Source organism: Loxodonta africana, chromosome 3, assembly GCF_030014295.1.
Source record: "Loxodonta africana isolate mLoxAfr1 chromosome 3, mLoxAfr1.hap2, whole genome shotgun sequence".
Classification (NCBI taxonomy): domain Eukaryota; kingdom Metazoa; phylum Chordata; class Mammalia; order Proboscidea; family Elephantidae; genus Loxodonta; species Loxodonta africana.
Genome location: NC_087344.1, coordinates 23,906,484 through 23,919,064, shown reverse-complemented (window position 1 = coordinate 23,919,064; position 12,581 = coordinate 23,906,484). Strand labels below are relative to the sequence as shown.

Genomic DNA, 12,581 nt, shown 5'->3' with positions numbered 1-12,581 from the left:
GACAGATGAGTGGTAGAAATAAGAGAGCAGACATCAAGTCTTTAGAACAGGATAATGGGGCACAGTGAAGGCTCTATAGCTCTATAAACATTAGATATTGTTATCACAAGCCTATTTTACAGAGGAGAAACCTGAGGCAGACCCTGGTCCATGCACCTCATTCAGGAATAGGGGTCAAAACCTGGCACTGTGATGACCAGAGTAGAGGCTGCTGGGATCCTGGCAGTGACCCTGACCGGGCCCTGTCCACACCCACAGCCCCTGATCAGCTCCAGCCCCTAGTGCCCAGGGTGGAGGGTGCTGGGATCCTGGCGGTGAACCTGAGCAGGCCCTCTCCACACCCCTACCCCTGATCAGCCCCAGCCCCTGATGCCCCAGGGTTGAGGGTGCTGGGATCCTGGCGGTGACCCTGAGCGGGCCCTCTCCACATCCCCAGCCCCTGATCAGCCGCAACTACAAGGGCGACGTGGCCATGAGCGAGATTGAACACTTCATGCCGCTGCTTATGCAGCGGGAGGAGGAGGGTGCCCTGGCCCCATTGCTGAGCCGTGGCCGGGTCCACTTCCTGTGGATCAAGCACAGCAACCTCTACTGTATCCACCTGGGTGGGGTCCCTGAGGGCTGAAGGTGGTAGGTGGCAGCTCAGGCCCAGAGAGTGTGGACTGAGTACAGGAAGCACACCTGTGCCTCAGGCTGGGGGGCAGGTGGGCAGAGATGAGGGTGATGGCAGAGGATGGGGAGGGGGTTCAGGGTCTGTGCTCCACTTGGACCTCCCCAAAGGGCATGTATTCCTTAACTTTGCTGCCCACAGTGGTGGCCACCACGCTGAAGAACGCCAACGCCTCCCTGGTGTATGCCTTCCTCTACAAGACGGTGGAGGTAGGTGCTGACCTCCCATTGGTTGATTGGTCTGTCTGTTCACTTGTCCTGCTGACCTCCTTCAGGATCCCACTCTTCAGGAAAGCCTTACCTGACCTCCCTGGGGACGCCAGCTTCTTGTGCTTCCCCTATCAAAGTCCCATCACTCTGCATTCTCATTGGCTGCTTTTGGGATGTCTCTCCCCGTAGGGCAGGGACCATGAGGTCTCCCAGAAGACCTGAGGCAGAGGGCCTGGGTTCTAATCCCAGCTTCCTACTTTCTGGCTCTGTGACCTTGAGCAAGTCACTTCTCTTTGAGCCTCTAACATAGGGGTAATAATAAGTCCTGCCTCAGGGTCATTGTTCCAAATTAATCAAATTAATACCTGTGATGTGCCTAGAGCAGTGCTGAGTATGCAGTAAATACTCAATAAATGTTTGCTATTATTGTTAGCATTCTCACTGATGTTATGTTGTCATTGTTGTTGCTAGGTGCCGTTGACTTGATTCTGACTTATAGCAACCCTATGTGCAACAGAACAAAGCCCTGTCATTCTGGTTCCATCCTCACAACTGTTGCTATGTTTGAACTCATTGTTGCAGCCACTGTGTCAATCCACCTTGTCAAGGGTCTTCCTCTTTTTCTCTGACCCTCTGCTTTACCAAGCATGATTTCCTTCTCCAGAGACTGATCCCTCCTGACAACATGTCCAAAGTGCGGGAGATGAAATCTCGCCATCCTCGCTTCTAAGTAGCATCCTGATTGTACTTCTTCCAAGACAGACTCATAAAATCAGAATGATTTATTGAGCACTTACTATGTGTCATTCTCAATGACTGAGGAGGTGCTTAGGAAATATTTTTCAACCAACAAATGTTTATTGATTTGCCTCCTCTCTGCCAAGAAAGGGGACACAGCTTTGGATCAGACAGGCAAGGCTCCCTGCCCTCTTGGCTCCCTGACGTTCACCAAGGGAACAAGACAGTCCTGCAGAGTTAAAGGACATGAAGGAGGTTAAATAGGACATTGTGATAACTTGTGGCTGGGGTGTTATTCTCACCAGGACATTCATGGGGGGCTACACTGAGGAGCCCCCCACATTCAAGCTGGGGCCTGAATAACAAGGAGCCAGCCTGTCATGAGGCCAGCTGGGGGAAGAGCATCCCAGCAGGGGATACAGCAAATGCAAAGGCCCTGGGCTGGGAATAGGAAGAAGCCTGGTGTGGCTGAATGCCATGAGTGAGGGGAGGGGAGCTGGAATGCTGAATGAGTGACAGGCTTTCTGCTGTGGTTATGCCATCTCTCTTCCAAGGGCTGGTTCTTTTTTTTCTTCTTTGTATGGTGGCGCAGTGGTTAAGTGCTATGGCTGCTAACCAAAGGGTCGGCAGTTTGAATCCTCCAGGCTCTCCTTGGCAACCCTATGGGGCAGTTCTACCCTGTCCTATAGGGTCGCTATGAGTCGGAATCGACTCGATGGCACTGGGTTTTTTTATTGAAGATATACACAATAGAACATATGCTGATTCAAGAATTTCCTCTATGCACAATTCAGTAACATTGATTAGATTCAAGTTGTACAACCATTCTCACTGTTTCCAAATTATTCCACCACCATTAACATAAACTCAATGCCTTCTAAGCAAAATTCCCCCTTTTCCCCTCCCTCCCGCTCCTGGTAGCCACAAACAATCTTTGGTTTCTGTATGTTTCTGTACTTCATATAACAAAAAACACATATCGTACTTCACATAAGTGAGATCATACAGTATTCGTCCTTTTGTGACTGACTCATTTCACTCAACATGATGTTTTCAAGGTTCATCCATGCTATGGCATGCATCAGGACTTCATTTCTTCTTATGGCTGAGTAGTACTGCATTGTACCCATATACCAAATTTTGTTAATCCATTTGTTGATGGACATTTTGGTTGTTCCCATCTTTTGGCTATTGTGAAAAGTGCCGCAGTGAACACTGATCTACAGGTTTTTGTTTGCGTTTCTGCTTTCACTTCTGGGTGTTTACCTAGGTTTGGAATTTCTAGGTCATATGAGAATTCCATGTTTAACTTTTTAAGGAGCCACCAAACTGTCTTCTATACTAACTGTACTATTTCCCCAGGGGCTCTTAATCCAGATTCCTAGGTCCTTAAGGTCCTGTGAGTTGAATTCTGGGTGTCTATGAACTTGAATGTATTTCTATACAACGGGTTTCCTTTGCTACCCGTGTGTTTTATTTTAGGCTCTTCCTAACCTTATTCTGAGGTGGGCCCATAAACATCACCAAATACACAGTGGCCTATGGCGACAAAAATTGTTCCAGGCCCTTCTAATTCCTCCTCCAGGAAGTCTTCCTTGATCTTCCTGCCTCTGGGCTCCCACAGCTGCCTGTGTTTCCCCCATCACTGCACCCAACATGGTGGATTACATTAGTCCCCTGACCCATTCACTCTCCCCAACTAGACTGTTCTATAACGGCAGGACCCTGGTCTGCTTTGTTCACCATTCATTTTCCTGTACAGGCATTCAATAGGTGCTTAATAAATGCTTGTTGGCTGACTGGCTGAATGAGTGGAGACCCAGCCCATGGCCACAGCCATAGGAGATACCCATATAGGTGTCTGTCTCCCCTCCACCCCACAACAGGTATTCTCTGAATACTTCAAGGAACTGGAGGAGGAGAGCATCCGAGACAACTTTGTCATCATCTACGAACTGCTGGATGAGCTCATGGACTTTGGCTTCCCACAGACCACCGACAGCAAGATCCTGCAGGAGTGAGACGGCCCCAGGGGCAGCCATAGCTGGGCCACTGGTGGAGGGAACTCAGGGAAGGCCAGGGAGATGTTCTGGGACCGACTGCTCACCCCCGCTGCCCTTTGCCAGGTACATCACCCAGCAGGGCAACAAGCTGGAGACGGGCAAGTCTCGAGTGCCACCTACTGTCACCAATGCGGTGTCCTGGCGCTCTGAGGGCATCAAGTACAAGAAGAATGAGGTTTTCATTGATGTCATAGAGTCTGTCAACCTGCTGGTGAGCCCCCACCTCCACCAGGACCTTGGGCAAGGGAGGGGGCCCAATGCCTGTTAATCCCCCCATGTATACATCCCCAGGTCAACGCCAATGGTAGCGTCCTGCTGAGTGAGATTGTGGGCACCATCAAACTCAAGGTGTTTCTGTCAGGAATGCCAGAGCTGCGGCTTGGCCTCAATGACCGCGTGCTCTTTGAACTCACTGGCCGTAAGCATGTGGGCCCCCTTCCTACCCCCAGTAATGGGGCAGCCTGAGACTGTCCCATCTGGTAATCCCAGGGAAATTGCTGCTGGTTCTGAAATAAGTGCTTGTGCCCCCTCTGCTGCTCATGGCTAATACTGCACCTGCTGGTTCACTGGGCAACCACTGTTTCTTCTGTCCTTCAACATTTTTTTTTTTTGTTCCTGCTGTGTGCCAGGCACAGCTCTAGACTCTTGGGACACAGCAGTGAAGAAAACAAACAGAATTCCCTGTCCTCATGGACCTGACATTCTAGTGAGAGGAGGAAACAGAATAGCTTTGTATTTAAATGTCTGACCATGGGGAGCCAGGCTCCCTGAGTTTAGATTCCAGCCTTTGCCAGCTGGGGAATGCTGGGCAGGCTATCCTGTCTGAGCCTCAGTTTCCTCACCTGTAGGGTGGTAGTTGTGGGTGGGGGGTCTCTGTCTGCTTTGTGCACCATTAACTTCCCAGCACAGGCATACAGGAAGTGCTCAGTAAATGCTTGCTGGCTGGCTGGCTGAATGAGTAGAGACCCAGTCCCCCGCCCCTGGCCTCCAGGGTGACCCTACATGCTCCGATCCGAGTTTCAGGCGGCAAGAACAAGTCTGTGGAGCTGGAGGACGTCAAGTTCCATCAGTGTGTGCGGCTCTCGCGCTTCGACAATGACCGCACCATCTCCTTCATCCCTCCTGATGGTGACTTTGAGCTCATGTCCTACCGCCTCAGCACCCAGGTGAGGGAGGCTCAAGCCCCATGGGGTGTAGAATAAGGGTTGAGTCAAACCTCTGAGAACCCCCCTTCCTCTGTCCACAGGTCAAGCCGCTGATTTGGATTGAGTCCGTCATTGAGAAATTCTCCCACAGCCGCGTGGAGATCATGGTCAAGGTGGGCCAGGGCAAAGATGGTTAACAATGCCTCATCTGCCTTCTCCCACCCGACACCTATCCGACTTCACCCCCCACCACCCTCTCAGACCTTCTTTTCCCTCCAGACATACTGGGCTCCTGGTTGGTTCTCAAACACAGCAGGCATATAGTGGCCCCCCTCGGGGGGGGGGCCTGCTGCTCCCTCTGCCTGGACTGCTCTTCCTCCAGCTATGCCCATGGCTCCCTCCTTCCCTTCTTCAACTTCTTTAGGTCTATTCATCTTGCCCTTATATGTGCTTCCCTTCAGAGGCCTTAACTCACGAATTTCTTTTCTGCAGCCTTTTCCCCGTGTCAGGCACACAGTAGGTTCTCAGTAATGTTTGCATAATGGAATAACTATTAGCTAGTTATATTATAAGGAGCTCTGGTAGCGCAGTGGTAAAGCGCTCAGCTGTAAACGAAAGGTTGGAGGTTTGAATCCTCCGTGGAGGAAAGATGTGGCAATCTGCTTCTGTAAAGATTACTGCCCTGACAGGGAACACAACAGAGAACCCCTGAGGGGGTAAGAGAGCAGTAGGATGCAGACCCCAAATTCTTGCAATAAGACCAGACTTAATGGCCTGACTGAGACTAGAAGGACCCTGGTGGTCATGGCCCCCAGACCTTCTGTTGGCCCAGGACAGGAACCATTCCCAAAGCCAACTCTTCAGACAGGCATTCGACTGGACAATGGGGTGGAGAGGAATGCTGGTGAGGAGTGAGCTTCTTGGATCAGGTGGACACTTGAGAGTATGTTGGCATCTCCTGCCCAGAGGGGAGAAGACAGGGTAGAGGGGGTCAGAAGCTGGCAGAATGGACATGAAAAGAGAATGGAGGGAGGGAGCGAGCTATCTTATTAGGGGGAGAGCAATTGGGAGTATGTAGCAAGGTGTATATAAGTTTTTGTGTGAGAGACTGACCTGATTTGTAAACTTTCACTTAAACCACAATAAAAATTAAAAAAAGATCACACCCTTGGAAATCGTATAGGACAGTTCTACTCTGTCCTATAGGGTCATTATGAGTCAGAATCGATTGGATGGCAAGAGGAATTAATAGAGAGCCCCTGGGTGGTGCAAATGGCTAAAGTGCTCTTTTGCTAAGCCGAAGTTCGGAGGTTTGAGTCCAAACTCCAGCGGCACCATGGAAGAAAGGCCTGGTGATCTACTTCCGAAAGATCAGCCATTGAAAACCCTACAGAGAACAGTTCTACTCTGACACACATGGGGTCACCATTGTTTAAAGGATAATGATAAACCACCCGGTGTATTCAAATGAGCTTTACCAGAGCCTCTGAACCCCCATGTGTCTCCCCCAATTACTGCTCCCCCCATCCCATCTAGAGTGAGGTAACCATGAACTTGAATTTGACATGAATTATTTCTTTGCTTTTCTTTGTAATTTTGCTATCCACGTTTGTCCGCGGAAATATTTTCCTTCTGCCTGTTTCTGACCTTTGTATGAATTTCTGTTTGTTTGATTTGCCTTTTTCATGGTTCATTGGCTTTGAGATGAATCCCAGGAGCTGCCGTTTAGTGCATCCGTTGTAACAGCTGTGGTATATATCACAGAAGGAATTTACCATGTCTGCCTATTCTCCAGGGAACCCTGGTGGTGTAGAGGTTAAGAGCTATGGCTGCTAACCAAAAGGTCAGCAGTTCAAATCCACCAGGTGCTCCTTGAAAACCCTATGCGGCAGTTCTACTCTGCCCTGTGGGGTCGCTATGAGTCAGAATTGACTCGATGGGAATGGGTTTGGTTTTTGGTTTGGCCCATTCTCCTGTGTACGTTGTTTTCAGTTCTTGGCTCCTCAGGTTTGCACTGTTGTACACAGCCCTGTGCATGTCTCTTGGTGCCTGAAGTAAGAGCTTGTAGGTAGCCCTCTTTTACAGATGGGGAAACTGAGGCCCAGAGGGGTTACGATGTCACTCAGCTAGGAAGAGGGGGGCCTCTGTTGCATAGTGGTTTGCCTTGCTCCAGAGTCTATGTTCTTAGACACAGCTTTGCTCTCCTGCCTCGGGGTTCTGGGGGAGCTGGGCTGTGGGGTGGAAGGTCACCAGGGGGGCTGTCATCACCCCCAATGTTCCTGACTCTGCAGCAGGGGAAGGGGAAAGGGCCATGGAAGCACACGCTTTCCAAAAAGAATGCCCTCCTGGTCTCTGCCCCATTCTACCTCCCCAATCATCCCTCCCTGAATTAATAAATGGTAGTATTCGTAGAATAGCAACCACCATGGAACACTTAACACCCTGTGCTAAAAACTTGTCCTGTGTCACCCGGCACTAGCTGTAGATATAATGTTGTAATTCAGTCATTTGTTTATTTGCAAGGAGAACGTGTGGTGGTTAAGTGCGCAGGATCAGTTCAAATCCCTCCTGTGCTAGTTACCAGCTATGTGACTTGGGCAAAGTGTTCTTTCTCTCTGCCTCAGTTTCCTCATCTATAAAATAAGCTTCAGGAATGATCCCTACTTTATTGAACTAGTATGAGGGGTAAGTGCTGGGCACAGGGCCTGGCATGTGGTACAGGCTCCGTCAGTGCCAGCTTTCAAGTGAAAACTCCAGATAGGTGGTGGTGCAACATTTTGAACAAGGCAGAGGTGACTGGCACTGTCCAAAGGAAGGCAGCAAGAGCAGGGCCTCTGGAGTCTCCCGTGGGAGCGGGTCCTGGCTCTGCCACTTGTTGGCTGTGTCTTCAGGCAAATGCTTTAACATCTCTATGCCATAGTTTCTTCATCTGTAAAATGGGCAGGATAACAGTCCTCACCGCAGGGCTGTGGAGGGCTTCAATGAGATGGCACGTTGAAGGGCTTGGTGAATATCTGCAAAATGCTTGAGAGCCTTCTTGATGCCCCATGCTCTCCCGCAACAGGCCAAGGGGCAGTTTAAGAAGCAGTCAGTGGCCAACGGTGTGGAGATCTCTGTGCCTGTCCCCAGCGATGCTGACTCCCCACGCTTCAAGACCAGCGTGGGCAGCGCCAAGTACATGCCAGAGAAGAACGTTGTCATTTGGAATATTAAGTCCTTTCCGGTGAGCACTGGGGCAGGTGGGGATTCTGGGGGTGCCAGGATGATGTGGGGGCCTGACCTGCCCTGACTACATGGGGACCAGGCAGAGAACTGGAGACCCACGGGCATGCAGTCATCCCTCAAGAGTGCTAAAGGTGCCAACCAGGCCACATGGTGGTTCAGTGTCCCCCTCCCTGGATTCAAACTCTACCCCTGCCTTTCTGAGCTGAATGGTTTTGGTAAACCCACTTCCCCTCATGGAGCCTCAGCTGTTCATCTGTGAAACAGGAGGGATAACAATACCCCTCTGTCTTTGGGACCTGAGAAATGGGAAATGGTAATGAGAAGCCCCCCAACTGGGCTTTGGAGTCAAAGCTTCAGCTGTGAGCCTCAGACAGGAGCCTTGAGCTCCTTGTCTATAAGATGGGCTGAGAGCAGAACCTGTTCTGGGGGCTGTTGTGTGAGAATGGTCTGGAGCGTACAGACGCTTTGTGTGTCTGATGCCCCCATGTGCCCACAGGGGGGCAAGGAGTACCTGATGCGTGCCCACTTTGGCCTCCCCAGCGTGGAGAAGGAGGAAGTGGAGGGCCGACCCCCCATTGGGGTCAAGTTTGAGATCCCCTATTTCACCGTTTCTGGGATCCAGGTGAGGGAAGAGGGCAGGGAGGCTCCCCTCCTTGACCCTAGTGGGTTCTTTTTTCCTATCTCTTGCCCTGGGTCACTTCCTGTCCCTGGGTTGTATCACCTCTCTTCTGTAGTCTTCCTTGCCCTCCCCTGGACAGTGTTGCCACTTCTGCTCTCAGCCTGGGTCTCCTCTCCCTCCACCTCCCACTTTGGCCTGTGTAACCTCCTCCCTGGCTACCTTGATCACATCGCTCGCTCCCCTGTCTGCAAGACATTCACCACCATTTCCTTCACCTGTGCTACCTCCAGCCCCCCAAATCATGTCCTGTCTATTCCAAGGCACTGTGTCACCTCTTTCTCTGTCCAAACCCCCCTTTACCCCAACACACTGCTATGCCATCCCTTTCCCCTTCAAGCCAAGCCATGTTACCTTATTATTTCAAACTCATGCCACCTTATTCCCCCAATATGTGCCACATATATGCCTCTGGCCCCAGCCACCTCACTTCTGCCAGCCTGGGCCACCTCCTTCTACCTGGCCTGGATCACCCCACTCCCTCCAGCCTGGGCTACCCCACTCCCCTCAGCCTGGGCTACCTCTCCCTCTGTCCTGGGCCACCTCACTCCCCCCAGCCTGAGCCAACTGTCCCTCCAGCTTTGATCGCCTCACCCCAGCTTGAGCTACCTCTCCCCCACCCCCGGCCTGGGCCGCCTCTTCCTCCACCCTGGGCCACCTCTTCCTCCGGCCTGGGCCACCTCACTCCCCCCAGCCTGGGCCAACTCACTCTGCCCAGCCTGGGCCACCTTTCTATTCATCCCCTTCCAGGTCCGATATATGAAGATCATTGAGAAAAGTGGTTACCAGGCCCTGCCCTGGGTTCGCTACATCACCCAGAGTGGAGGTAAGGCAGCCCAGCTCCCTGGGACAGGGTCAGGCAGATGCGGCCTCAAGGTTTTGACTATATTCTGGCTCCAAAACTCAACAGGCATAGGCCCAGGCCAGCCCCTGTGTCACCTTGCCACCCTGGGGCTTGGTTTGCCTGCCTTTATTTTTTTTTTAATATTTTATTGTATTTTCGGTGAAAGTTTAGACAACAAATTAGATTCGCATTTGACAATTTCTACATGAACTATTCAGTGATGTTAGTTACATTTTTCGCAATGTGTCAACGTTCTCTTTGTGTTCTGGTTTTTCGGTTTCCTGCGCTCCAGTTTCCCTGCCCCCTTATCTTCTTCTCACCTTTGCTTTGAGTAATTGTTGACCTTTTGGTCTCAAATAGTTTTTTAATGGAGCACCTTGTTCACGGATGATATCCTTTATTTTGGCCTATCTTTCAAATGGAGGTAGTTGTCAGCTGTAGGGTGGTCTTGGGGCTTGGAAGAGGGCCTGGGCATACAGCACCCCATCTGCTGCCTACAAAGAGGCCCACTGATATGGTTACCGCCCCTGCGTTAACCTCATCCTTAGCCTTGTTACATACTCCTGGGGTTGATCATGAGCACCGGAGTGGGGGATGGATTTGGGGGGCTGTCTCTCTGTCTCTTCCCTCAAGTTGGAGATTGCCTAGCTCATTGTTTCCCTGCAGATTATCAACTTCGTACCAGCTAGAAGCCAGAAGAGTCGGGGGCTTGGACATGGGAGAGTGTGGGACCTCTGTCTCCCCAGGAGCCGGCCGCAGATCCTGGGGGGATGAGGGCAGGCCCCTGGCCTGCCAGTGTCTTTCTCCCAGCTCCCAGCATCAGGCCCCCTGCTCACCTTTTTCTCTACCCACAGGCTGGGAAGGATGATCTCCCTGCCTCCCTCTCCCTTGGGACTTCCCTCTGATTTTATATGAAGAAATAGGGGAGGGGCTTCAAGCCCCCTCACGAGTGCCTTCTTGCAGTGACCTGCCTTAGCGGATGTCAGGGCCCCTCCTCCAACACAGCTGCTGAGCCCAGAGGCCCCGCTGCCCATTCCACTGAGTTTTAGGATGTTATTAAAAAGATGAGTCTAGCCACTGTGTATGTGCTTCCTTGGCTGTGTGTGTGCGTCCCTGGGGTGCTGGATGAGAGTGGGCAGCTCTTGTACCTCCTCAGTGCCCATCATTGCTCACCTGGGCCATGGCGGTCGGCTGGACCCTGGTCCCCTAGACCCTGGTCCCCTATTCCCGTCTTTGCTTGGCCCCAGTCTATTCTCCCCCTTCCAGCCACCAGAGGGCGCGTGTTAACGCCTAAGTCGGCTCCTGCCTCTGCTCAGAACCCTCCCAAGGTTCCCATCTTGTTAACAGTAAAAGCCAAGTCCTCACTGCAGCCCTCAAGTCTTGGTCAGCCCCTCTTCTCCTCTGTCCCCTTGTTCTTTTTTTCCCCCCTTCTTCTGTTTTTAACTTAAAAAAAATTTATTTTTGTTGTTGTGTTGAGAATACATACAGCAAAATATACACAAATTTGACAGTTTGCGACCTGATAGAAATAAAGAGATTTATGACAGAATATTATGAACAACTGTATGGCAACAAACTGGATAGCCTAGATGGGGTGGATTACCCAATACGCAAGGTAAGCGCACTCTTACTTGTGCGTACTTACTAATGTGTAGTGAACAATCCACCACATTTTTGATAATCCATCCCTGTCAGGGATTGTAAATTTAAAAAGAGGCTTTGAATTTATAGGAACATACTGTGGGGTTGTGAGAGAGACAGGTGCCAGCCATACCTAGAAGCAGAATCTTTGATAAGTTGAAAAAATGTGAAATTGTTCACTACAAATTAGTAAGTAAGCACAAATAACCCCATACTTACCTTGCTTTTTTGGTAATCTGCCCCTGAACCTAGATGAAATGCACAAATTCTTAGAAGCACACAACCTACCCAAATTGATTCAAGGGGAAATAGAAAGTCTCAACAGACCCATAACAAGTGATGAGATTAAATCAGTGATCAAACACCTACCAACAACAAAAAAAGTCCTTTGCGTCACTGGAGAATTCTACCAAAACATTTAGAGACTGACACCAATACTATTCAAACTCTTCCAAAAGACAGAGAAGGAATGCTTTCTAATTCCGTCTATGAAGCAAACATAACCCTGATACCCAAAGCAGACAGACACCACAAGAAAAGAAAACAACAGGCCAATGCCCCCTCACTCATTCTGTTTCAGGTGTTGGACACATACCAGGTGCGCTTCAGTCTCAGGGCGCAAGGGGTAGTTCCCTCTGCCTTGGCACGCATTCCCCACGTATACATGGCTCCCTTTCCACCTCCCTCACCTCCGCATTTCCCTTCCCGAGGAGCTACCACTTATCCTGTCTTATCAGCTATATAGCGTTTAGACCCCGAAAAGATTTAACTATTGTCTTCTCCCGCCCTAGACTGAGGCAGTGGAGGGTGCCTAGCACAGAGTAAGTGATCAGTAAATCTCTGAATGGAGGCCTCTGTAGCGGCTTTTGGCCACGACTCTCCTCCTAGGCTCGTGGGCTGTTGAATCCAGAACGTGAGTCCTTCCTCACCCACCCCATTTCATCGTTTTACTTCTGTCACGGTGCTCGACGCTACCTAAAATGACTGAATTTCATTGTGTGCGCTTCCCCCTAAAAAGTTCCGCTGCAGTGCACAGTGGGGAATGAATGAAATAGTGCTCAGCACATCCAAACCCACTGCCGTGGAGTCGATTCCGACTCATAGCGACCCTATAGAACAGAGTAGAACTGCCCTAAGAGTTTCCAAGGAGCGTCTGGCGGGTTCGAACTGCTGAACTCTTGGTTAGCAGCCGTAGTACTTAACCTCTACGCCACCCAAAACGCTAATCGCGTGACCGAAAGGTGGAATCCCGGGCTAGGCGGCCCCAGCCCTGCCTCCTTTCCCCCCGCCCAGGTGCCGAGGTCCCGGCGCAGCCCGCGTTACCCTGCCCCTGACCTTTCTTCGCTGGGTCAGTTAAACCGGCCCTCTTT

At 50.8% G+C, this 12,581-nt stretch overlaps 1 protein-coding gene across 1 annotated transcript; it reads left to right on the top strand.

The window, feature by feature from the left end:
• Positions 1-423: 423 nt before the first annotated feature.
• Positions 424-11,383, top strand: AP1M2 (adaptor related protein complex 1 subunit mu 2). The gene is made up of 11 exons (XM_064280653.1): positions 424-593; positions 812-879; positions 3,504-3,634; positions 3,744-3,891; positions 3,972-4,098; positions 4,704-4,846; positions 4,927-4,998; positions 7,890-8,048; positions 8,547-8,672; positions 9,477-9,552; positions 10,237-11,383. The coding sequence occupies exons 1-11, from the start codon at positions 473-475 to the stop codon at positions 10,257-10,259; spliced, it is 1,194 nt and encodes a 397-aa protein (XP_064136723.1). The 5' UTR covers positions 424-472; the 3' UTR covers positions 10,260-11,383.
• Positions 11,384-12,581: the final 1,198 nt, after the last annotated feature.

Coding starts and splice junctions, on each gene's coding strand:
- AP1M2 (XM_064280653.1), top strand. CDS start 473: ATGAGCGAGATTGAACACTTCATGCCGCTGCTTATGCAGCGGGAGGAG. Junction 880..3,503: donor TCCTCTACAAGACGGTGGAG/GTAGGTGCTGAC, acceptor ACCCCACAACAG/GTATTCTCTGAATACTTCAA. Junction 8,673..9,476: donor TCACCGTTTCTGGGATCCAG/GTGAGGGAAGAG, acceptor ATCCCCTTCCAG/GTCCGATATATGAAGATCAT.